The 20906-nt window shown below is 46.7% G+C and overlaps 1 protein-coding gene across 5 annotated transcripts in view; it reads left to right on the plus strand.

Moving 5' to 3' along the window:
* Window positions 1–20906, plus strand: part of ARHGAP44 (Rho GTPase activating protein 44) — a 361660-nt gene that overhangs the window by 248589 nt on the left and 92165 nt on the right. For all 5 annotated transcript variants that reach the window (XM_063961030.1, XM_063961031.1, XM_063961034.1 and 2 more), the window contains exons 9-10: window positions 5764–5845; window positions 16067–16194. In XM_063961030.1, the coding sequence (XP_063817100.1) occupies window positions 5764–5845; window positions 16067–16194 (210 nt within the window). The remainder of the gene's footprint in view (window positions 1–5763; window positions 5846–16066; window positions 16195–20906) is intronic.

Below are 20906 nucleotides of genomic sequence, written 5' to 3' on the forward strand. Positions count from 1 at the left end.
AGAAGATGTACCGCTTGTAGAAGGCCGTTGTAAATGGCTCTCAATTCCAGAACGTTTATGTGGAGACAAGTTTCTTGACTTGACCACCTTCCTTGGAAGCTTTCCCCCTGCGTGATTGCTCCCTAGCCTCGGAGACTTGCATCAGTGGTCACCAGGATCCAGTCTTGAATCCCGAACCAGCGTTCCTCTAGGAGCAAAATCCTGGCTTTGGATGACAGGATTATCCTCTGATGCATGTGTAGATGGGAACCTGACCACTTGTCCAATAGGTCCCATTGGAATACTCTGGCATGGAATCGGCCAAACTGTATGGCCTCGTAGGCCGCTACCATCTTTCCCAACAACCGAATGCATTGATGAATCGACACTCTTGTTGGTTTCAGAATTTGTCTGACCATTCTCTGAATTTCCAGAGCCTTTTCTACTGGAAGAAATACCCTCTGTACTTCTGTGTCCAGTGTCATCCCCAGAAAGGACAATCTTGTCGTCGGTGCAATTGTGACTTTGGAAAATGTATGATCCAACCGTGATGTTGAAGTACTGTCAGGGAGAGTGCAATGTTCTGCACCAACCTTTCCCTGGACCTCACCTTTATCAGGAGATCGTCCAGGTAAGGAATTATATTGACTCCTTGTTGTCGAAGGAGGACTATAATCTCCGCCATCACCTTGGTGAACACCCTCGGTGCCGTGGAGAGTACGAACGGCAACGTCTGAAATTGGTAATGACAATCCTGCACTGCGAACCTTAGATAGGTTTGATGCGGAGGATAAATGGGAACATGTAAGTAGCATCTTTTATGTCCACTGACACCATGAATTCTCCCTCTTCCAGACTGGAAATCACTGCCCTCAGAGATTCCATCTTGAACTTGAACCTTTGCAGGTAGAGATTCAGATTTTTCAGGTTTAGAATCGGTCTGACCGAGCCGTCCGGCTTCGGAACTACAAATAGGCTTGAATAAAATCCTTCTCCTTGTTGTGACAAGGGAACCAGGACAATGACTTGATCCTGACACAATTTTTGTATTGCTGCTTTTACCACCTCCTTGTCCGGGATAGAAGCTGGTAAGGCCGATTTGAAAAATCGGCATGGGGGAATGTCTTGAAACTCCAGTTTGTACCCTTGGGACACTATTTGTACGACCCACGGGTCCAGGCCAGATTGAACCCAGAAATGACTGTAGAGTTTCAGACGTGCCCCCACCTGTGCGGACTCCCGCAAGGGAGCCCCAGCGTCATGCTGAAGATTTGGCAGGAACAGAGGTTGATTTCTGCTCCTGTGATCCTGGAGACACTGTGGACTTTTTTCCTTTTCCCCTTCCTCTACCCGCAAAGAAAGGGGAACCTTTACCCTTTTTGTATTTATTGGGCCGAAAGGACTGCATCTGAGAGTGATGTGTCTTTTTCGCCGGTGCAGGAGCATAAGGCAAGAATGTCGACTTACCTGCGGTAGCCGCAGAAACTAAAGCATCCAGACCATCTCCAAAGAAGGCCTCACCCTTGTACGGGAGAGCCTCCATATTCCTTTTGGAATCTGCGTCAGCATTCCATTGGCGAATCCACAACGCCCTCCGTGCTGAGATTGCCATGGTAGCGGCTCTTGATCCCAAGAGACCAATATCTTTCATGGCTTCTAGCATGTACGCAGCAGCGTCTTTGATATGACCTAACGTTAGGAGTATCTCATCTCTATCTATTGTGTCAATGTCTGATGACAAGTTTTCTGACCACTTTTCAATAGCACTGCTCACCCACGCACAGGCAATGGTAGGCCCGAGTAATGTCTCATTGGCCACATAAATAGATTTCAACGTAGTCTCTTAACTTGCGGTCTGCCGGCTCCTTAAGTGAAGCCGTCCCAGGCGCAGGGAGAATCACCTTTTTTGTTAACCTTGACAGGGCACTGTCTAAAACAGGGGGTGACTCCCACCTTTTCCTGTCTTCTGCAGGGAAAGGATTCTTTTGGGAACCTGAAATTTCCTTTCAGGATTTGTCCAAACTCCCTCAAAGAGACTGTTCAGCTCATGAGATGGAGGAAAAGTTACATTAATTTTCTTTTCCTTACAAAAATAAGCCTTCTCCTGTGGTAAAGGAAGGCCCTCCGTAACTTCTAACACCTCCTTTATAGCAACAATCATGTATTGAATGTTTTTTGCTAACTTTGGATCTATTCCCCTGGAATCACTAGTGTCGACACAGGAATCAGAGTCCGTGTCAGTATCAGTTTGTACTATTTGTGCAAATGACCTTTTATGTGTACCAGAGGGATCCCCTGTGGATGAAAAGGCAGAACTATTAAAAATCACATCTTCGACAGATTTTCTCCAGTTTTCTGCATGAGACTCAGACTTATCCAATCTCTTACTGATATGATTCACACTATCACGTAATTGTTTCACCCATTCAGGCTCTTGGTGTGCCGGCAGCGCCACCACATTACAACTCTGTGTCCCTAAAATGGCTCCCTCAGGGGAAGAGCTCCCTGCCTCAGACATGTCACACACATGCACAATCACACCACAGACACTCCGGGGCTTATAGGGGACAGACCCACAGTAAAATCTGTCAGAGGGACACAGAAAGGAATTTGCCAGTCCACAACTCAGCACCTAAAGAAAAAATCCCTGTGTTGTGTACTTTGAACACAGAGACAAAAAATCCCTGAGTCGTGTACTTTGTACACAGACTTTCTGCGCTATATATATAGCCAATAATAGGTTATAGTACCACAATATACACTTCCCTCCCTTTTTAGCACCCTGATACTTGATTCAGAAGTGGAGAGGAGGATCAGCGTTTCTTCCCCTGCTGTGTGCTGGAAGAAAATGGCGCTGAGCAGTGTGCTGGCTGCCTGAGGAAGAAGCCCCGCCCACTGCAATGGCGCGACTTTCCTCAGCTATTGAACTAGATATTTATACTGGCGGGGGTGTAGGACTGTGCCACAGCATCATATGCCACCTTTTGCCAGTGAGAGTGGGTTTCATGCTGCCCAGGGTGCCCCCCCCCCCCCCCGCGCGCGCGCGCCCTGCACCCTGCTGTGCACTGTGTTATGGATAGCATGTTTGCTCAGCGTTCCCGCTCGCTGCGCGGTACCTTAAGCTGTCACGATGACCGGAGATCCCTCTCTGCAGGCTTCTGACTCTGTTAGGGGGGTGACGGCATGCTGTGGGAGTGAGCGCATAGCCGTAGCTAGTGTTCAGTACCCTTCAGGAGCTAATGGTGTCCTGTCAGCAGAAGCAGAGCAATGGAACTCTTTAGGAAGTTGGTTCCTACTTCTTCCCCCTAAGTCCCATGAAGCAGGGAGTCTGTTGCCAGCAGTCTCCCTGAAAATAAAAAACCTAACATAAAGTCTTTTAGTGAAACTCAGTAGAGCTCCACTAGAGTGCGACCAGTCTGCCTGGGCACATTTTCTAAACTGAGGTCTGGAGGAGGGGCATAAAGGGAGGAGCCAGTTCACACTCTGAAAAAGTCTTAAAGTGCCCATAGCTCCTGCGGAACCGTCTATACCCCATGGTACTGAAGTGGACCCCAGCAACCTCTAGGATGTATGAGAAAATGGTTATAAGTATATATTTGGGTCATTTTAGGGGACTTTAAAAAAAAAAGTGGAAACAGACCGATTACTCCCACCTGCAAGTCTAAAAACACTTGTCCCACTCTTAACGCAACCCAATAACCTGTCCCATACTAGCCTCCTTACGTAAGGAGTTGTGGCACACAGGGCACAAGAGAGACTCCAACTCATGTATGACTCGGCCAGTGCTGAGCCTCTTTTTCCCCCCGGAAATGCATCTTATTCACATCGCTATGCGATTAGGATGCACATGAAGACTTTGCTGATTAAAATTATGGTGGTCATTCCAAGTTGATCGTTTGCTAGCTGTTTTTAGCAGCCGTGCAAACGCTATGCCGCCTCCCACTGGGAGTGTATTTTAGCTTAGCAGAAGAGCGAAGGAAAGGATCGCAGAGCGACTACAAAGTTTTTTTGTGCAGTTTTAGAGTAGCTCAAAACCTACTCAGCGCTTGCGATGACTTCAGACTGTTCAGTTCGTTTTGACGTCACAAACACGCCCTGCGTTCGCCCAGCCACACCTGCGTTTTTTCTGGCACACCTGCGTTTTTTCTGGCACGCCTGCGTTTTTTCTGGCATGCCTGCGTTTTTTCGAACACTCCCTGAAACCGGTCAGTTGACACCCAGAAACGCCCACTTCATGTCAATCATATTTGTAATAATACGTTGCGCGTGCGCATTGCGCCGCATACGCATGCGCAGAAGTGCCGTTTTCTTGCCTCATCGCTGCACAGCGAACGAATGCAGCTAGCAATCAACTCGGAATGACCACCTATTTGCGGTATGCCTACATTCTGTCTGCAGCTTTGGTTGTATCTGCATATGAAATATGACACTACAGTGCCAGCGGCTGTTTTCCTGGAAAACACTGTAACGTGGTATTTCATATGCAGATGCAGCTGCTGATGCACACAGAATATAGGCATGCCACATATAATTTTAATCAACAAGGTCTGATGGTGCATCTTATTAACATATTGATGTGAATAAGATGCATTTTGGGGAGGGACATGCACAAAAAGACGTCCGGCGTAAGTAAATAGGCTCACGACTAGGTGCAACTAGAAGGGCTATTTAACGTGACTGCAGCAACGATAAGGGAGATCACATCTATACTTACAAACTTGCATCTAAGGGCCTAATTCAGACCTGATCGCTGTTGTGTGAATTCGCAAGGCGAACGATTATTGATGGCCTAACTGCAAAAGAAACCAGCGTCTTTTTTGATTGCTCGTCATACGCAAGTTGATTGACAGGAAGCGGACATTTGAGGGTGCTAACTGCCCGTTTTCTGGGAGTGTCAGGAAAAATGCAGGCGTTCCTAAGCGTTTTCGGGGGGGGGGGGTGAGAGGTCAGCTCCGACCCCAAACAGCCTGTTTCTATCGCACTGTAGGAGTAGGCCCTGGGCTACGCACAGACTGTACAGACTGGGAAAATCATTCGGTGGTGAGTGAGTTGCGAACGGATTTGCAGCTGACCGGTGTTTATAAAACTTTTTGCACGGCGTGCGCAGACTTGCACGGGAAGGGTGTTCAATCTGTCTGGGCGGCAACTATCTGATCGCAAACCTCTGCAAACTCGCAGAGGAGCGATCAGGTCTGAATTAGGCCCTAAATAATTATGAAATCTATATCAAACGTATACATAATCAATGTACTGGTTCTATCCAGTACATTTTAGCATAAGTTTTCAAATGCCACTTGTAGATGACCCTCGCTGTCTACTCCAGGAATCGTTATTAAATCTGCACTTATGTGGTTTTATTTGTGAATGTCTGATGCACCTTTCTACTCTGGATAAATGAAGTATGTGACGTGGGGTGATTCAAGCATTCCCTAAATACCTACTTGCGGGTATATTCAATTCCTGTCGGAAACTGCCGTCTTGTCGGAAAGACGGCAGTTTCCGACTTTCCTATTCACTGCCGGCACATTTTTTCCGACATGTTGGGAATTCCCGACTTGTCAGAAAGCACGTGATCCACGTGTGTTGTCGGAAACGCGGCTAAATCCGACTGGGTTCTAGCCCCGTTTCCGACAATGTCAATCTGACATTGTCGGAAACGGATTTGGCCGCGGCATTTAATACTTACATCGGAAAGGATCCGACATCAATTGAATATACCCCTTAGAGTGTATTGAAATTTGTTTTCATAGATGCTTTTATTAATATATATTTTTTATCTCTCAGTTAATAGAAGTACAGGCCGAATACCACAGAAAGTCGCTCGCTTTATTGCAAGCTGTCCTGCCACAAATCAAAGCCCAACAGGGTAAGCATTTCAGATAATAGTTTATAATTTTAAAGACCATAATCCTCTTAATCAGAATATTGACAACCTATTGTACTTCAAGTTTTTGTTGGGTGAAAGCCCTTACAAATTTAGGAAATACATCAGAAACATCTAATTACCAGTCATCAACTTAATTTTTTTTAAAAGATCAACTCAATATACTGGGTACTTTTATCTTAATCAAATAACTCCTGATGCTTGAATTAGAATTACTGTCAGTATATTTCTTTTGAAAATGCAGAAATTATTATTATTCTTTATTTATATGGCGCCACGAGGGATCCACTGTGCCTAATTACAGAGTACATAAACAAATAATCAAAACAGGAATACAGTGACTTAAAGGCCGATATAACTATTGAATGGGCAATATATCGCGGGTCCATCGGCCAGTGTGTACAAGCGATATGTCTGTGAATGCTGTTGTTCACAGACATATCACGCCGGCCCTGCTGTGCAGCCGACTGTCAATATATCTAAAGATATATTGGCACATCGTGGTGTGTGTCTGCCCGTATACTTGCTGCAAACGCCAGAGGTGACTGACAGCTTGATTGGTCGGGCACATGTAAACGCCCGCCCAGTTCGTGGCGTCACTCCCGACGGATCGGGCAGTGTGTATGCACAACACACTGCCCAGTCCGTCTGTAGACATATCTCCAGATCAGTTGATCTGCAGATATATCTACCAGTGTGTACCCAGCATTACAGTTCAAGACAATATAGGACAAGTACAGAATAAATATACAAAGCTGCATCAGTAGATGACCGTGAAATAAGTATCAGGGTGGCAGAAAACCGTGGGATTTGGTGCAGTCGAATATTATTAAAGTAAGAAAAGGATAAGTACATGAGGGAAGAAGGCCCTACTCGTGAGAGCTTACATTCTAAAGGGGAGGGGCAGACAGACATGGGTTACACAGATGGGGTAGACAGAGAGCATGGACCAGTGGCCTAGGATGAGAAATATGCTGCTGTAGCATTTGAACGATCCTTGATTAGCAACCTATGCAGTGGTCCAAAGGTTTCTGTTTTCATGGTATATTCTTTACAACCTCTTTGCCACTTTAGTAGCAACAGTGTGTTTCTTTGTTTTCAATACATGATTTCAGGCAGAAATTCAAGTTACAACAGTTATTTCAATAAGCTATCATACTCAGTATGTATCTAAAGTTAATTTTTACATGTTAAAGTCACATTAAAACTTTGCGCATAGCACAGAAAACATAATGCTACTTTTTGCGAGCATCGACAATGGCTGTTGTAAGTTAGTCACCATAAAACTATGCACATGGGGCTAATTCGGATGGGATTGAAGTTGCTATTGCTGCTGCTTACATAGATGCACTAATAGCACTAATATGGTAATGCATGCAGGAGGTGTTATGCCTCCTGCATGCTTTACTGATCCGAGCTGCAAGGATGCAGTATCGGATCTTCTCCGGCACCATCGGTCAGCTGCGTGACCCATGGGGTCGCGGAAGCCGGCCACCGCAAGTCCTACACAGTGGCCAGGAAATCTCCATCCACTGACGGAGATCCTGGCCTCTTCACTCCTCCACAACGGTGGCGACATGCCTTTTGGAGAAATAAAGACCAGTTGCCACCCCCTTCCCGCCCCCGAAAGGCATCAGACTGACAGTCTGAGACCGATCAGCTTCCGTTGTCGCAGGAACTGTCACGCATGCGCAAAACGGGTCCTGTGTGTTAGAAGTGGACAGGGTCTGATTCAGAGACATGCAGACCGCACGCAATGCCGATGGAGCACATGTTACCCTGAGTGTACAGCTCACAATCAGTCAGAAATGGAGCAGAAAACCAGTGTGCATTCCTGGGTGGTAACTGGGAGGTGGCCTGAAGTGAACACAAAGAAAGTTTTGTGAGCGTAGTCTAGTAGCGTTGTGGGCATGCCAGTGAAAGCAGATGCAAACGCACAGCCACTTTAACAAAAGCCATGTTCAGATCAAGAACTACATGGAGAAAGTGGCGATGATGTTGTAAGTTTTTACATAAAGTCAGAATGAGGAACAGCCCATTTTCCACAGATCTCCAAGAATTGAAGGACCCTTGATGAGAACACCAGCTAGCCTAGCCTAAATATCCCTGCCTCTCTACATATCCTAAATTGCGACATATCCGAACCTGGGGGAAAGTCTGGCTTTGCCAGAAAAGATGTCAGTGGACCAAGGTCAGAAGAAACGAACAGGAGGCAACAAATGGATCTCCAAGAGAAGAGGGTGGGGGTTATGATAGGGTGAGCAGGAGGGAGTGGGAGAATGCGTGGAAGCCAGAGAGGGTGCTCCTATATGGAGGTCCATTGTTTAGAGTCTTTAGATCTAGACCAATCAATTACTTTGTTGAGAATTATGTAATTGTGGTAAGTCTTCATATATCAGGCAACTAGAGACCAATTACGTGTTTGCTACAAGATAACATGGCTGTTTCTCTCACCCTCAACAAAATGTCCTATCGGGGATTGTATCGAGTGGAAACAGTATTTTGGGATTGGTCTGTAGCAAGTATAGTAGTCTGGGGAGCATTTTCATTTTCACAATATTCTCCCCAACCAAGATAAATGTTTAGGTTGCCATTTGGAGTAATGTAAGCAAAGAGTAAGGGTAGATAATTATTGTGAAAAAGAGATTGCTAGAGAGATGGACTCCTAAGTATTTAATATGAAAACCGTGCCATACACATAGGAATGCCTGTTGTAGTCACTTGATGGAGGCAGAGGAAGATACTGTATGTTCAGAGCCACAGATTTTGAAAAGTTAATTTGAAAATGTAAAAATATGCCAAACCTCTGGAATTCGAGCATTAAATGTGGGAGGAATGTGACCGGATTAGTTATAGTAGCCAGTAGGTGGCAGTAAACACTACTTGTTTATGGTCGTGTGCCATTATATATAGTGAATGGATCCTAAAAGGGGTGTAGTACTGGTGACCGGCGGTCAGCTTACCGACGTCGGGATCCCGGCAGCATACCGACGCCGGGATCCCGACGGGGAGGGGTGAGTGCAGCAAGCCCCTTGCGGGCTCGCTGCGCTCGCCACACTGCGGGCTCGGTGGCGACCTGCGGTCGCCACGGGTTCTATTCCCACTCTATGGGTGTCGTGGACACCCACGAGTGGAAATAGTCCCTGTTGGTCGGCATGCCGACCATCGGGATAGTGAGCCGTCGGGCTCGTGGAGGAGGTCATGTGACTGTCGGTCAGCTGACCGGCGGTCACATGAATACCACCCCCTAAAAGGTCCCGTTAACTCGAGACACAGCAGTAGGGTAATCGTGCAACTCCAGGATCCTCTGAAATCCTTTCAATCCTATCAAACTACTTTTCTGCATCAGACAACAAAGGATGGCAGGTGTAGACTCCTGGGAGTGGTGTAAAGGAAGTTGATCATCTTAGTTTTGTAACAACCCTGATTCAGGTTTGTTAGCAAACCAAAAAAGCAGACTAATGGGCAAAACCATGTTACACTGCAGGTGAGGCAGATGTAATATGTGCAGAGAGATTTAGAGTTGGGTGGGGTGTGTTCAAATTTAAATCTAAATTGCAGTGCAAAGATAAAGCAGTCAGGATTTACCATGCACAGAAACAATATAACCCACCCAAATCTAACTCTCTCTGCACATCTTACATCTGCCTCACCTGCAGTGCAACATGGTTTTGCCCATTAGTGTGCTTTTTTGGTTTGCTAACAAACCCGAATAACCCCCTTTGTACCTAATGGAATGGGTCATGTTGGAGGGGTGGTCTTCAGTATGCCGACTCACGGGATCCCGGCGCACAGTATACCGGCGCCGGAATCCCGACAGCCGGCATACCGACACTTATTCTCCCACGTGGGGGTCCACGACCCCCCTGGAGGGAGAATAAAATAGCGTGCCACCATGCCCGTAGCGTGGCGAGCGCAGCGAGACCGCAAGGGGCTCATTTGCGCTCGCCACACTGTCGGTAAGCCGGCGGTCGGGCTCCCGGCATACCATACTGAACCCATGTTGGAGGGTATGCCAAACAGTAATATGCACATCTGAATACAAGTCTTAGTATTTGTGATTGCTTTATTTTTACACTGCATGTTAGAGTTCAATTTGAACATATCCCACTCAAATCTAAATCTCTCTGCACATGTTACATCTGCCCCATCTGCAGTGCTACATGCTTTTGGCCATTACTGTGCTTTTTTGGTTTGCTATCAAACCCGAATAACCCCCTTAGTTGTGTTTGAAATACCGTTAAAGGTCTGGTATAGAAGGAGATCCAGCCTTGAAACCATTTATAGTACAAAATAGTACAACCTTCAGGGCATGTGCTTTTACCTGAGGGGGAGGAAGAGATGGCCTGCTCTAATATGAATTGGGGGCACAGTGGGAAGTCTAATGTGAATTGTGGGCACAGTGGAGAGCAGGAGCGGATCGAAAACTTAAAACGACAGGGGGGGCACAATGACAGAAAAAAGAGGGAGGGGGATTTGTTTGCACGCCTGCTTCTGTGAAAGTGGGCGTGGCCTCAAAAGGAATGCTGTATCCATATGACAAAGATAGGGTTATGCCATGAAAAGCCAGAGGGTGACAGGAGAGAGAGGGTGATGGGGATATAGTAATGTAGCTGAGGGTGAGGCAGTGGGTGAAAGGGAGAGATAGTGGGAGATGGAGAGGTAGTGGGTTACAGGGAAAGGCAGAAGGTGACAGTGAGAGGCAGCGGGTGACGCAAGGGAATGGGTGACAGGGAGAGGTAGTGGGTGATGTCAGGGAATGGGTGATTGGGGGAGGAAGTCGCTGAAACCAAGGGGAGGCAGCAGGTGATGTAGAGAATGACAGTGAGAGGCAGTGGTTGACATGAGAGAGAGATGACAGGGGGAGATAGTGGTAGATGGAGAGGCAGTTGGTGAGGCAGGAATAGCTGACGGGGAAAAGCAGTAGGTGAGAGGGAGTGGGTGATGGTGGATTCAGTGAGTGACAGGGAGGCAGTGGGTGACATGGAGACAGTGAGAGGCAGTGGGTGATAGTGGATTCAGTGAGTGACATGGAGGCAGTGGGTGACAGAGAGGCAGGTGTGATGTAGAAGTTGACAGGGAGATAATAGGTGACTGGAGAGGGAGTGGGTGACATGGAGGCAGTGGATGATAGAGGCAGGGGTGACAGAGAGATAGTAGGTGACTGGGGCGGCAGCGAATTACATGGAGGCAGTGGGTGACAGAGTGGCAGTAGTAGACTGGAAGCAGTGGGTGTCAAAGAGATAGTGTGTGACTGGGAGGCAGTGTGTGACAGAGTGAGGCAGCAAGGGGTCACGGAGGTTTTGGGTGACTAGGGAGGAAGGGGTGATGGAGATCGTGGGTGCCATTGAGTCATTCACCATGGAGCACCCTGTGGTGCCCAGCCCGCTGTACCTGATGCTGTCTCAGCTGCAGGTGATTCGGCTGCCTCCCACGGCAGAAGCAGGAGGTGCAGGCGGCAGCTGGTGTACAGGACTGGCAGGAGGTGCTGGCATGAGGTGCGGGCAGAAGATGCAGCTGGGGACTGATGGAATCTGCAGGCTGCGGCCGGGGCTGGCTGCTGCTGCCGGAGTCTGCTACTGCCTCTCGTCACTACCCTCCTGCTGCCAAATAAAAAAAAAAGTCTGAAAATGACAGGGGGAGCACGTGATCGGGTGTCCACGACCCCTGCCCCCCGAATCCGCCAGTGTTGGGGAGTGTAATACCTCTTTCACATCGCCAATGCCGATCCCACCAGGAGATTGGAAACGGGACCTTCCCGGGTGTGATCCAGCATTGGACCCTAACGGCAGGCTTCCCGACCCGGTAATTTTCTGGGTCGGTTGCCATAGCGGCGGAGGGTTGAATTACCGGGTCAGGCGACCCAGGAATTCGGCCATGGCCCTTTCACACACCGACACTAGGGAAGGAGGGGTTGGCTATAGGGAGTGGGGTACAGCCATTGCTTTAGACCATCCACCATGCTTAGCTGTTCCCCGGCAGTGATGTGCATTTACAGGTGGCCCACACACTGCCCGGGAGTGACCCTACTGATGGTAGCGTGACATCATAGGTCATGTTGCCACATGCTGTGCCCATCCACCCAAAGTCAGTGACTGATGCTGCAGCTGCAGAGCAGGTTGCAGTGAAGACTGTGTCTGGATTCGGACTGTGCGGTCGTGAGAGGATGAGCAGCAGATACTGCGCCACAGTGGAGTTCTGAGGGACTGAGCCTGCAGTGCTTGGTATGTTTTTTGCTTTTTTTTCCCCATGTAGGGGGGAGGGGGGGGGGGGGGGGGGGGGGCTTTTTAAGATTTTGCCATGGTGCTCACAAAGTTCTAGGTATGCCCCTGATGGCAGAGGTCTGAAGAAGAGGACACCATGCACTAGTGATGTCAAGAGAGAGGTTTTATAGGAGATAATGATTTAAAGATAGCTGTCCACTGTAGTGGCCTCTATGTATTAAATAGGTTATGGGCGTAAACATTAGGGAACGTAAAGCTTTGATTGAATATAGTGCATGATTCAGAGGTACATGCAATGGCTTGCACTGCTGTGTTTGCATTGTAAGTGAGAAAACATGCTAATGACCCAGCCACTGCTATGTGTACAGAGACGCCGTCTCACATCTGCTGCTCACGTACAAAAGCAGATACATTGGTTGCAAATCAGACCCCTGAGAAAGTCTCAGGCTGAGCGTCTCACCTAAGACGCCTGGGTCCTCTCCTGTTTCGAATGAATTCACTTAAACATGCCCAGAAAACAGTCCCAACATGCATGTGTTTTCCTAGCGACCTCCCCAATAATTCCCCCAAACACTGGCTATATGTCACTCACAAGACCATCGTGGTACATGCACAGTTCTACTCTGACACATGCACAGTTCTACTCTGATGTGTGTGCAGTAGCAATAAATCATTTTACTGCATATAAAATCATCATTGTTTGCACATCTGCATCATGCGCAATGTATTTAAACTCCTCAAGGGAAGTAATCCAGTCAGACTCTTTCCTATATATCTTGTTTGGTTGGAAGGGTTTTTATAAAAGAGAGAATTTTTTAAAGGTCACTCCTGACACTGGAGAATGGATGGGTATCCAGAATGTCTAGGTGTGGACGGTGCTGAGGGTCAGTATGGGGAAGAGAGGAGGGGGTGGATTCTGGAGGTCTATCCTTGACCATAATAGCCAAGTGGAAACAAGCTTAGGAAAAGGGTTCACTTTATTGTCCAGTATATAGAAATGAAATAATGGCAGGTGGGTCACGAAGAGGTGCAAACCACCATTAGGTGGAACTCAACCGGCCATAGAGAACCTGCTGAGGAGTGAGCCAGATCATGGGGAAGAGCAGCAGGGTCCTAGGAAAGGAGATTGTAAGACATCTAGCGAAGATGAAAAAGTCACTGTAAATAAAGACTCTAGGAGAAAATTGCTTATATGACAGATGGGCTAGCCAGGGCCGAGGCGCTCGCCTACAGGGAGATAAAGTTGAAGGCAGATGTGGACAGTAGGAGGAACAGACAGTCTTCAGGCCAGGGTTACAGCATCAGCCCACTGTCAGGGTAGTAGAGGGAAGACAGGTAGTCAGAAAAATGTCCAGAGGGCAATTTAGGCAGAGAGTTAAGGGTCACATATTAGGGCAGCACTAGCCCTAAGGCAATCCAGTGGTCCGGACTCGGGACAAAGGTCAGCAGCAGCAAGGTGGAGCAGATCAAGACACACGCCGGTCAAATAGCAGCCAGGAAGCATCTCCACACAGACGGAATACCATTGGGATGGAGAGGTTCAAAAGTTCCCGTGCAGGCCTCTGCAGCAGGCTGTGGGTCAGAGCTGGGTTCAGGAGTACAGACCAAAAAACAGCTTTGGCACATGCACCAGTTCTTGGACGGAGAAAACTGATGGATGGAAGGCAGATAGCCACCGCTAAACAGTCAAAAAAATATATATATAGCACGGGAACAGGAGCCACAATCCTGCATCCTACCACTGTGGTAGTCAAGCCACGCCCATTGAAACTCTTGTAAATAATAAGTTTATTAATATGTTTGTTGTTAATTTGTAAGGAAGTAGTGAAAGACAAGAACAGGATATTCATGAAAATTGGGCATACAAGTTAGATAACGGAGGACCCTGCTTGTAAGAGAGCTTACAGTATAATGGAACAAGGGCATTGCTAAGATAAGAGGAGCAAGTGTGGCTCTGAGTGGAAATTGGGGAAGCCGGAAGGCTGTCATTGTTAAACCGCCGCCGATCTCCAGTTTTTTTTTTTGTGTCAAAAGCACTGGCAATTTAGTGCTTTCCAATGGACTTTGCCGTCATATGCGCCAGTGAAATCTCCTAGCAATTACTGATACTTTACTATTGATTTATATCTCCCACATGCAAATGTGACATCACAAATTCCCTTAAAAGCACGCCCATCTGTGAATCACCCCTAAAGTGTCATGGTACATAAGTTATAGGCTACGTGACATTGTAACATTTGTAGATTTATTTATAAACATATATGAAATGAATATCTCCTTCACTCATGTACGGGTGGCTCTTTATCTACATCATCATGAAGCACACACCAGTTTGATATTACTTTAAGACAAATTCACCTCAGAAGCAAGTGATTTGTTTGAGCGGTTTGGCCTGCGATTGCTTTCTGAACTCAATGGGTTCCTGACAGTTTGTCTGCATGTAACCTGACCAATTGCCAAACCACTGCTTTGTAAATTTACACCATAGACTGCTGTGTAGTTCTAGCTATGGGTTGGGTATGAAATGCCAGCAGTTGGGAGCCCCACAGGCAGAATCCCGTTGGATCCTTGTAAGTAATTTCATCCTCCCCCCTACTCCAAACCCTAACCCACCCATCTCGCAGCCTTACTCTAACTTCACCACCTGCAGCCAAACATAACCATCCCCTCCCATAGCTTTACCCTAAACTCCCCCACCCCTGCAGTCCAACCTTTACCCTCCCTACTTACTTCCGGGATCCATTAGTATTCTGACCACTGGGCTCTTGTTGTCGGTTTTCTGACTGTCTGGATCCCGACTGTTGGCATATTAACCACATCCTCTACTTATGATGATGTCCTATATTGATATTGACTTTGCTGGACAAGGTTTCAAATTTTCTAGTGCACCTTAATGGGATTGGAAAATCTACATTTCTCATAAGTAAGTACCTTTACATGATACAATCTCAACCATTGTATAGAAGTATGTAATTGATCAACTTTTGCTTCCAGAAATCTGGCCATTTATGCATGAATTGGAACATATGAGGCGTATGAAATTATCTAGTTATAACAGGCTGAGGATGAAATGTAATGAAGTGCGATGTGTGAAAATTCCAACCCAAAGCACCAGGTATAAATATTTGTATCCTATAAAGGTTCTTACTTATTCCCAGTGTGCAGCCATTGATCAGCAGGTAACATATGCACTGCCGCTGTGTACTGAATCACAGTTGTGAAGGCAGTTGCATCTATCTCCGAATCAGGCCCTCTGTACGTGCATGCTTTCAATGACATACCTGCGACACTCCCATAATTCGCGACATCTCCGCCCATCTTTTATGCCACCCCTCTGTTACCTCCCAGTCAGCGTCTGGAGCACCCCTTGCATTTCTGCTACCGCGCACTTAAATTTGTTTTGCAATTCTGTACAAGCAAATTGTGACGCATGCACAGTGCAACTCAGATGCATGGCCAGACTTAAAGCATTGGCCACCTGCATACTATATCGGGCTATCACTGTGGTGTTTGTGCCATACATACTCAGGTCAGTAAGTAGGGCATCAGCCCACCAGTTGATAGAAAAATACTGGGTTTTTTTTGTTGTTGCAAAACTGAGAAGTATGGCTGCAGTGTGCCATATTGCAGGGTAGAGAAATCAATACACCACTGTATACAGAGGGATATCATTTAATGTGTTTTTGTGGAGCAAATCTATAGTATGTACAGTTGGGGATTTGGGAAAGGTGGAAATTATTAGAACAGACTGATCCTTATTTCTAGATGCAGCTTTTTAGGCCGTTATTTAAAATAAATCTTTCACCTATAAAATAACCAGTGAGGGAAGCCACATTACTTGTGCCTTACTGATATCACTGTTTCCCAGTGAATGCATTTTAGTATCAAGAATATTTGAATATTTGTTTATTTCAATTTATGTAATGTATCCTATGCTTGTATCTATTGTTACTGAGTCTCTGTGTTTCACTCCTTCCAGAGGCCTGGATTGAAAAGCCATCATTTGGGAAGTCCTTAGATGAACATTTGACAGTCAGTGGCCGGGAGATTGCATTCCCCATTGAGGCATGTGTCACAATGCTCCTGGAATGTGGAATGCAAGAGGAGGTAGGACGGAACTTCTCACATCTGCTGCAGACACTGCTGCCTTCTACCGCCTCAATGTAGCCTTAACTAGTCACTTGTGTCCTTCAGTGTTCAGCTCTGCCTGCAACCTATAACCTTTACTCCAGCTTTATTGTAAAATCTAGGAGTTATTAGATACTTACTGGGATATTCAGAGACATTGAGATTAAAAAACCCCTGATGTTTCTTCGGGTTTGCGGTCGGGCTATTCGATTTGATCTTCCGTTAAAAAGTGCATTTTCACCTGAAAACACACAGGTTCAGTGAAACCTGTGTGTTTTCGGGTGAAATAGCCCCGTTTTTGGGGAGTTTGCTTCGCCTGCCGGAGGCAGGTGAATCAAAATTCCTGATAAGCCGCAGTACGCGCCAGCTTATCGGGGCTAATTAGATAGTCCCTCGGCGATACTTTTCACCCGACAGTATGTGCGGGTAATTGAATATCCCAGTTAGTAACAGCAATATTTTTGGTCACTATGGGATCTATTTAAAAAACAAATGGAAAAGCGGCACAAAAATATGGGTATGGGTCGTTGGATAGACACAACTTAGGTCGACAGTCATTAGGTCGACCATGGAAGGCCGACATGCATTAGGTCGACATGGTCATTAGGTCGACATGTACTAGGTCAAAAGGTCGACATGAGGTTTTTTACTGTTTTTGGTGTCGTTTTCACCGTAAAGAGACGGGGAACCCAAATTAGTGCTCCGTGTCCCCTCGCATAGCTCGCTTCGCTCGCCATGCTTCGGGCAAGGTGCCTCGCTTTGCTCGGCACAGATTACCATTCCAATCGTAGTCCACGTGGATCGTTAAGCATGAAAAATCCCAAAAAAAAAGTTGTTTTTTCAAAAACTCACGACGACCTTTTGACCTGTCGACCTAGTACATATCGACCTAATGGCATTGTCGACCTTCAGTGGTCGACCTAATGAATGTCGACCTAAGTTGTGTCGACCTAGTGACCATAACCCCAAAAATATTGCTGCTTTTTATATTGTACTTCTGGTCATATTTAGTATCAGGACAACCCTTGCGGTAAAAAGCTGTCTAGACAAGGAGATTTCAAACATCTTTCGCATTTGCTCTATGCATTCACCGACCACCGTCATTGACATCACAATAACAGTGATCGGCATAGCCGTGCAGGGCGGGAAAGCTAAGTGTGCGCAGGATGGAGAGCGGGAGGTGGTGGGGGAGTAGAAAATAGCAGGAAGTGAACACTTCTTCCCTGCTTTTCTCTGTTTTGTAGATAAAAATACACATCATCTAGAGATGGCGTTATGTTTCTCAAACAAAGATATACCTATACTGTATAAATACCATTCCTGCACAGCCCCCATCGCATCCAATGGGGCTGCTGGAATGTGACAGGAGAAATGATAAAGTGGAGAAATCAGTGATTACTCAGCACTTTTCATGTGACTGAATAGAGAGAAAACAAGGGTTTGGCTTTCTCCAGCTAAAATGCTGGAGAAAAGCCATACTTATGTTTATTAAATAGAACCCTTAATCCTTAACAGATTGTTATTATGCTGAATCTACATAACGACAGCATTGTGGGTTACTCTGTACGGGTGGTCTTCAGTATGCCGACTATCGGTATCCCGGCGTACAGTATACCGGTGCCAGAATCCCGACAGCCGGCATACCAACACTTTTTCTCCCTCGTGGGGGTCCACGACCCCCCTGGAGTGAGAATAAAATAGCGTAGTGCAGCGTTCCCGCAAGGGGCTCATTTGCGCTCACCACGCTGTCGGTATGCCGGCGGTTGGGCTCCCGGCGCCGGTATGCTGGTCGCCGGAAGCCCGGCCGCCGGCAAACCATACTACACCCCTCTGTACAATAGTGGACCAGATTGGATGAAACATACATAGTGCTGACACTGAAACAGGGCACCATGGAATATGCCATGTCCTCAATCTATGCTCCCAACAATGGCGTAAGGCCGATGTTTTCCCTCCAGTGACAGTGACCTGTGAAAACAGTATGTGGGTCCAGAGTTATGCACTCCCCCAGAGCCCAGATAGCACAGATTGTACAGATTTTGACTATGGGGGTCATTCCGAGTTGTTCGCTCGCAAGCTGCTTTTAGCAGCATTGCACACGCTAAGCCGCCGCCTACTGGGAGTGAATCTTAGCTTCTTAAAATTGCGAACGAAAGATTCGCATTATTGCGAAAATACATCTCTGTGCAGTTTCTGAGTAGCTCGAGACTTACTCGGCATCTGCGATCAGTTCAGTGCTTGTCGTTCCTGCTTTTACGTCACAAACACATCCAGCGTTCGCCCAGACACTCCTCCGTTTCTCCAGCCACTCCCGCGTTTTTCACAGAAACGGTAGCGTTTTTACCCACACACCCATAAAACGGCCTGTTTCCGCCCAGAAACACCCACTTCCTGTCAATCACATTACGATCACCAGAACGAAGAAAAAACCGTGCGTAAAATTCCTAACTGCATAGCAAATTTACTTGTCGCAGTGCGGACATTGCGCATGCGCACTAAGCGGAAAATCGCTGCGATGCGAAAAAATTTACAGAGCGAACAACTCGGAATGACCACCTATATGTGCTTGAAATTTTGTCTATGTACAATTTTGTCTAAGTGCCAATTTTGACTATACTTTGTACTAGATAGCACACTAGATAGTCAGGATTGACTTGCCTGCACAGTCTATCTAGCCTTGCGATACTAACCCCACGGGAGCGCGCATCAGGATTGAATCTGTATCACAAGCTGCCCACACGGTGAGATATTTTCTTATGATTTTGACTATATAGTCAAAATCATAAGAAAAGTTTTAGTGCAGATCGCAAGGTGAAAGTGGCCGGACCGTTCGGGGGGCGGACCGCGGCGGCCAGCGGGAGCGACGAGTAACTCCTGGCCAGCCGCAGGAGCTGCGCTGGTCGGGAGTTACTCCTCAAATACAAAGGCATCGCCTCTGTGCGATGCTTTTGTATTTGTGCGGGGGGGCGGCCTGACATGCGTGGCGGACTAGCCCTGTGCTCGGCGTCCCCCCGCATGTCTGCGTTAAGGATCGTAGCTGTGCTAAACTCAACTCGGAATGATCCCCTATGTGTATGCACCTTAAAGGCCCATAAACACAGTGAGATTTGGGCTAACCCCGATTCTCACTATGTGACAGGGGCTATGTCGGCATCGCAAGCACATAATGACTGTGCTTGCAATACTGACTATGTGCGATTTTGGATAAGTGTCAATTTTGACTATCTTTTCTTCGAGATAGTCAAAATTGACTTGCCTGCACAGTCTATCTATGCTTGCGATGCCGACCGCGCGGGACCACGCATTGGCATCGAATCGGGATCGCAAGGCGACTTTCACTTTGCGATCTGCACTAACTTTTCTTACAATTTTAACTATACAGTCAAAATCGTAAGAAAAAAAACTCCCCGTGTGTACACACCATAACACCTTGAGATATGCACTAACTTTTCATAAGATTTTGACTATAGAGTCAAGATCTTACAGATTTATCTCACTGTGTGTACACACCTTAAAAATAATTTATGGAAATGTTTCGATAGAAGCTCAAACAAAACAGCCACTTGCAGCTACTGAGGTAAACAATTAAAAATAAGTGCAAACACTCAAATCTGAAGTGCCATCATGAAAGCAAACATCCCCATGAGATGCAGACTCCTGTTCTGTATTCAAATGAAGGCAAAATTAAACTTAGGAGCACAGAAAGCCGTCCAGTAAATGTCATCCAAGTCTCAGAAGCCCATGGTTTCATCCTAAAACATCAATATTCTAAGACCAAAACCGTTGATATTTAGAAACAGGAGCATGGGAGACTCATTCTGGTCACATGATTGGGAGCTGTGAGGGAGAAGAGTAGCATAATGGCGTTGCCTCTGGGCCCTATAGCTGCCACAACTGCGCAATTCTGCCACTGACAGGAAGACTACTGTGCATTTAAATACAGGAACTAGGTTTAAATTTATCATTAATTATACCAAGTTCCCCAAACATTTAAATATACTGTTAGTATTGCAAATATCAACACGTTCATATAAATCTTTTTACATTTTATGCTTAGTAGTCTGTAAAATTACAGAATTTATTGGAGGCCATTCTGTGGAATTAAAAAGCAGTCATTTTTAAGGGGATGCTAGTGAACAATTTACACCCACGTTAGTAGATGCAGTCTACAGGAACCAGCTTTGGAACAATTTGTATAGATGATAGATGGCAGTGGCATAACTATAGAAGGGTCAGAGGATGCAACTGCTACGGGGCCTGGATGCTTGGGGAACCAAACTCCGTACCGTGCGCCGGGTTCGGAGCCTGGCAATTTACGTCCTGGTGGGGGTAGGGGGTGGGGATGTAGTGCAATGCTCAGTGTGAGCCCGGAGACGGAGTCACTTGTCTGTAAGCATAGCTGCAGTAGTGGCGCCGCGCAGATGAAGGACGAATCGTGCTCCGAGAGTGCCACACAGTCCTGTTGACCATGAGCGTCGCTCCTACCTACCAACCCGACTGCCCAGTCTGCCTGACCGTCCAGCTGTCCATCTACGCACCCACATAATGCTCTCTCTGTCTGTCTAAACCCCCATATGATGCTCTGCCCATCTATGCGCCCCCACCCCCCCATCCGTCTACGCCCACTTATGGTGTCCATCCATGTATGCTTCCACGCCCCCATATGGTGCTTTGTCTGTCTTTCCTGTCTG

The sequence above is a fragment of the Pseudophryne corroboree genome, chromosome 3, assembly GCF_028390025.1.
Source record: "Pseudophryne corroboree isolate aPseCor3 chromosome 3, aPseCor3.hap2, whole genome shotgun sequence".
NCBI classification, from domain to species: Eukaryota; Metazoa; Chordata; class Amphibia; order Anura; family Myobatrachidae; genus Pseudophryne; species Pseudophryne corroboree.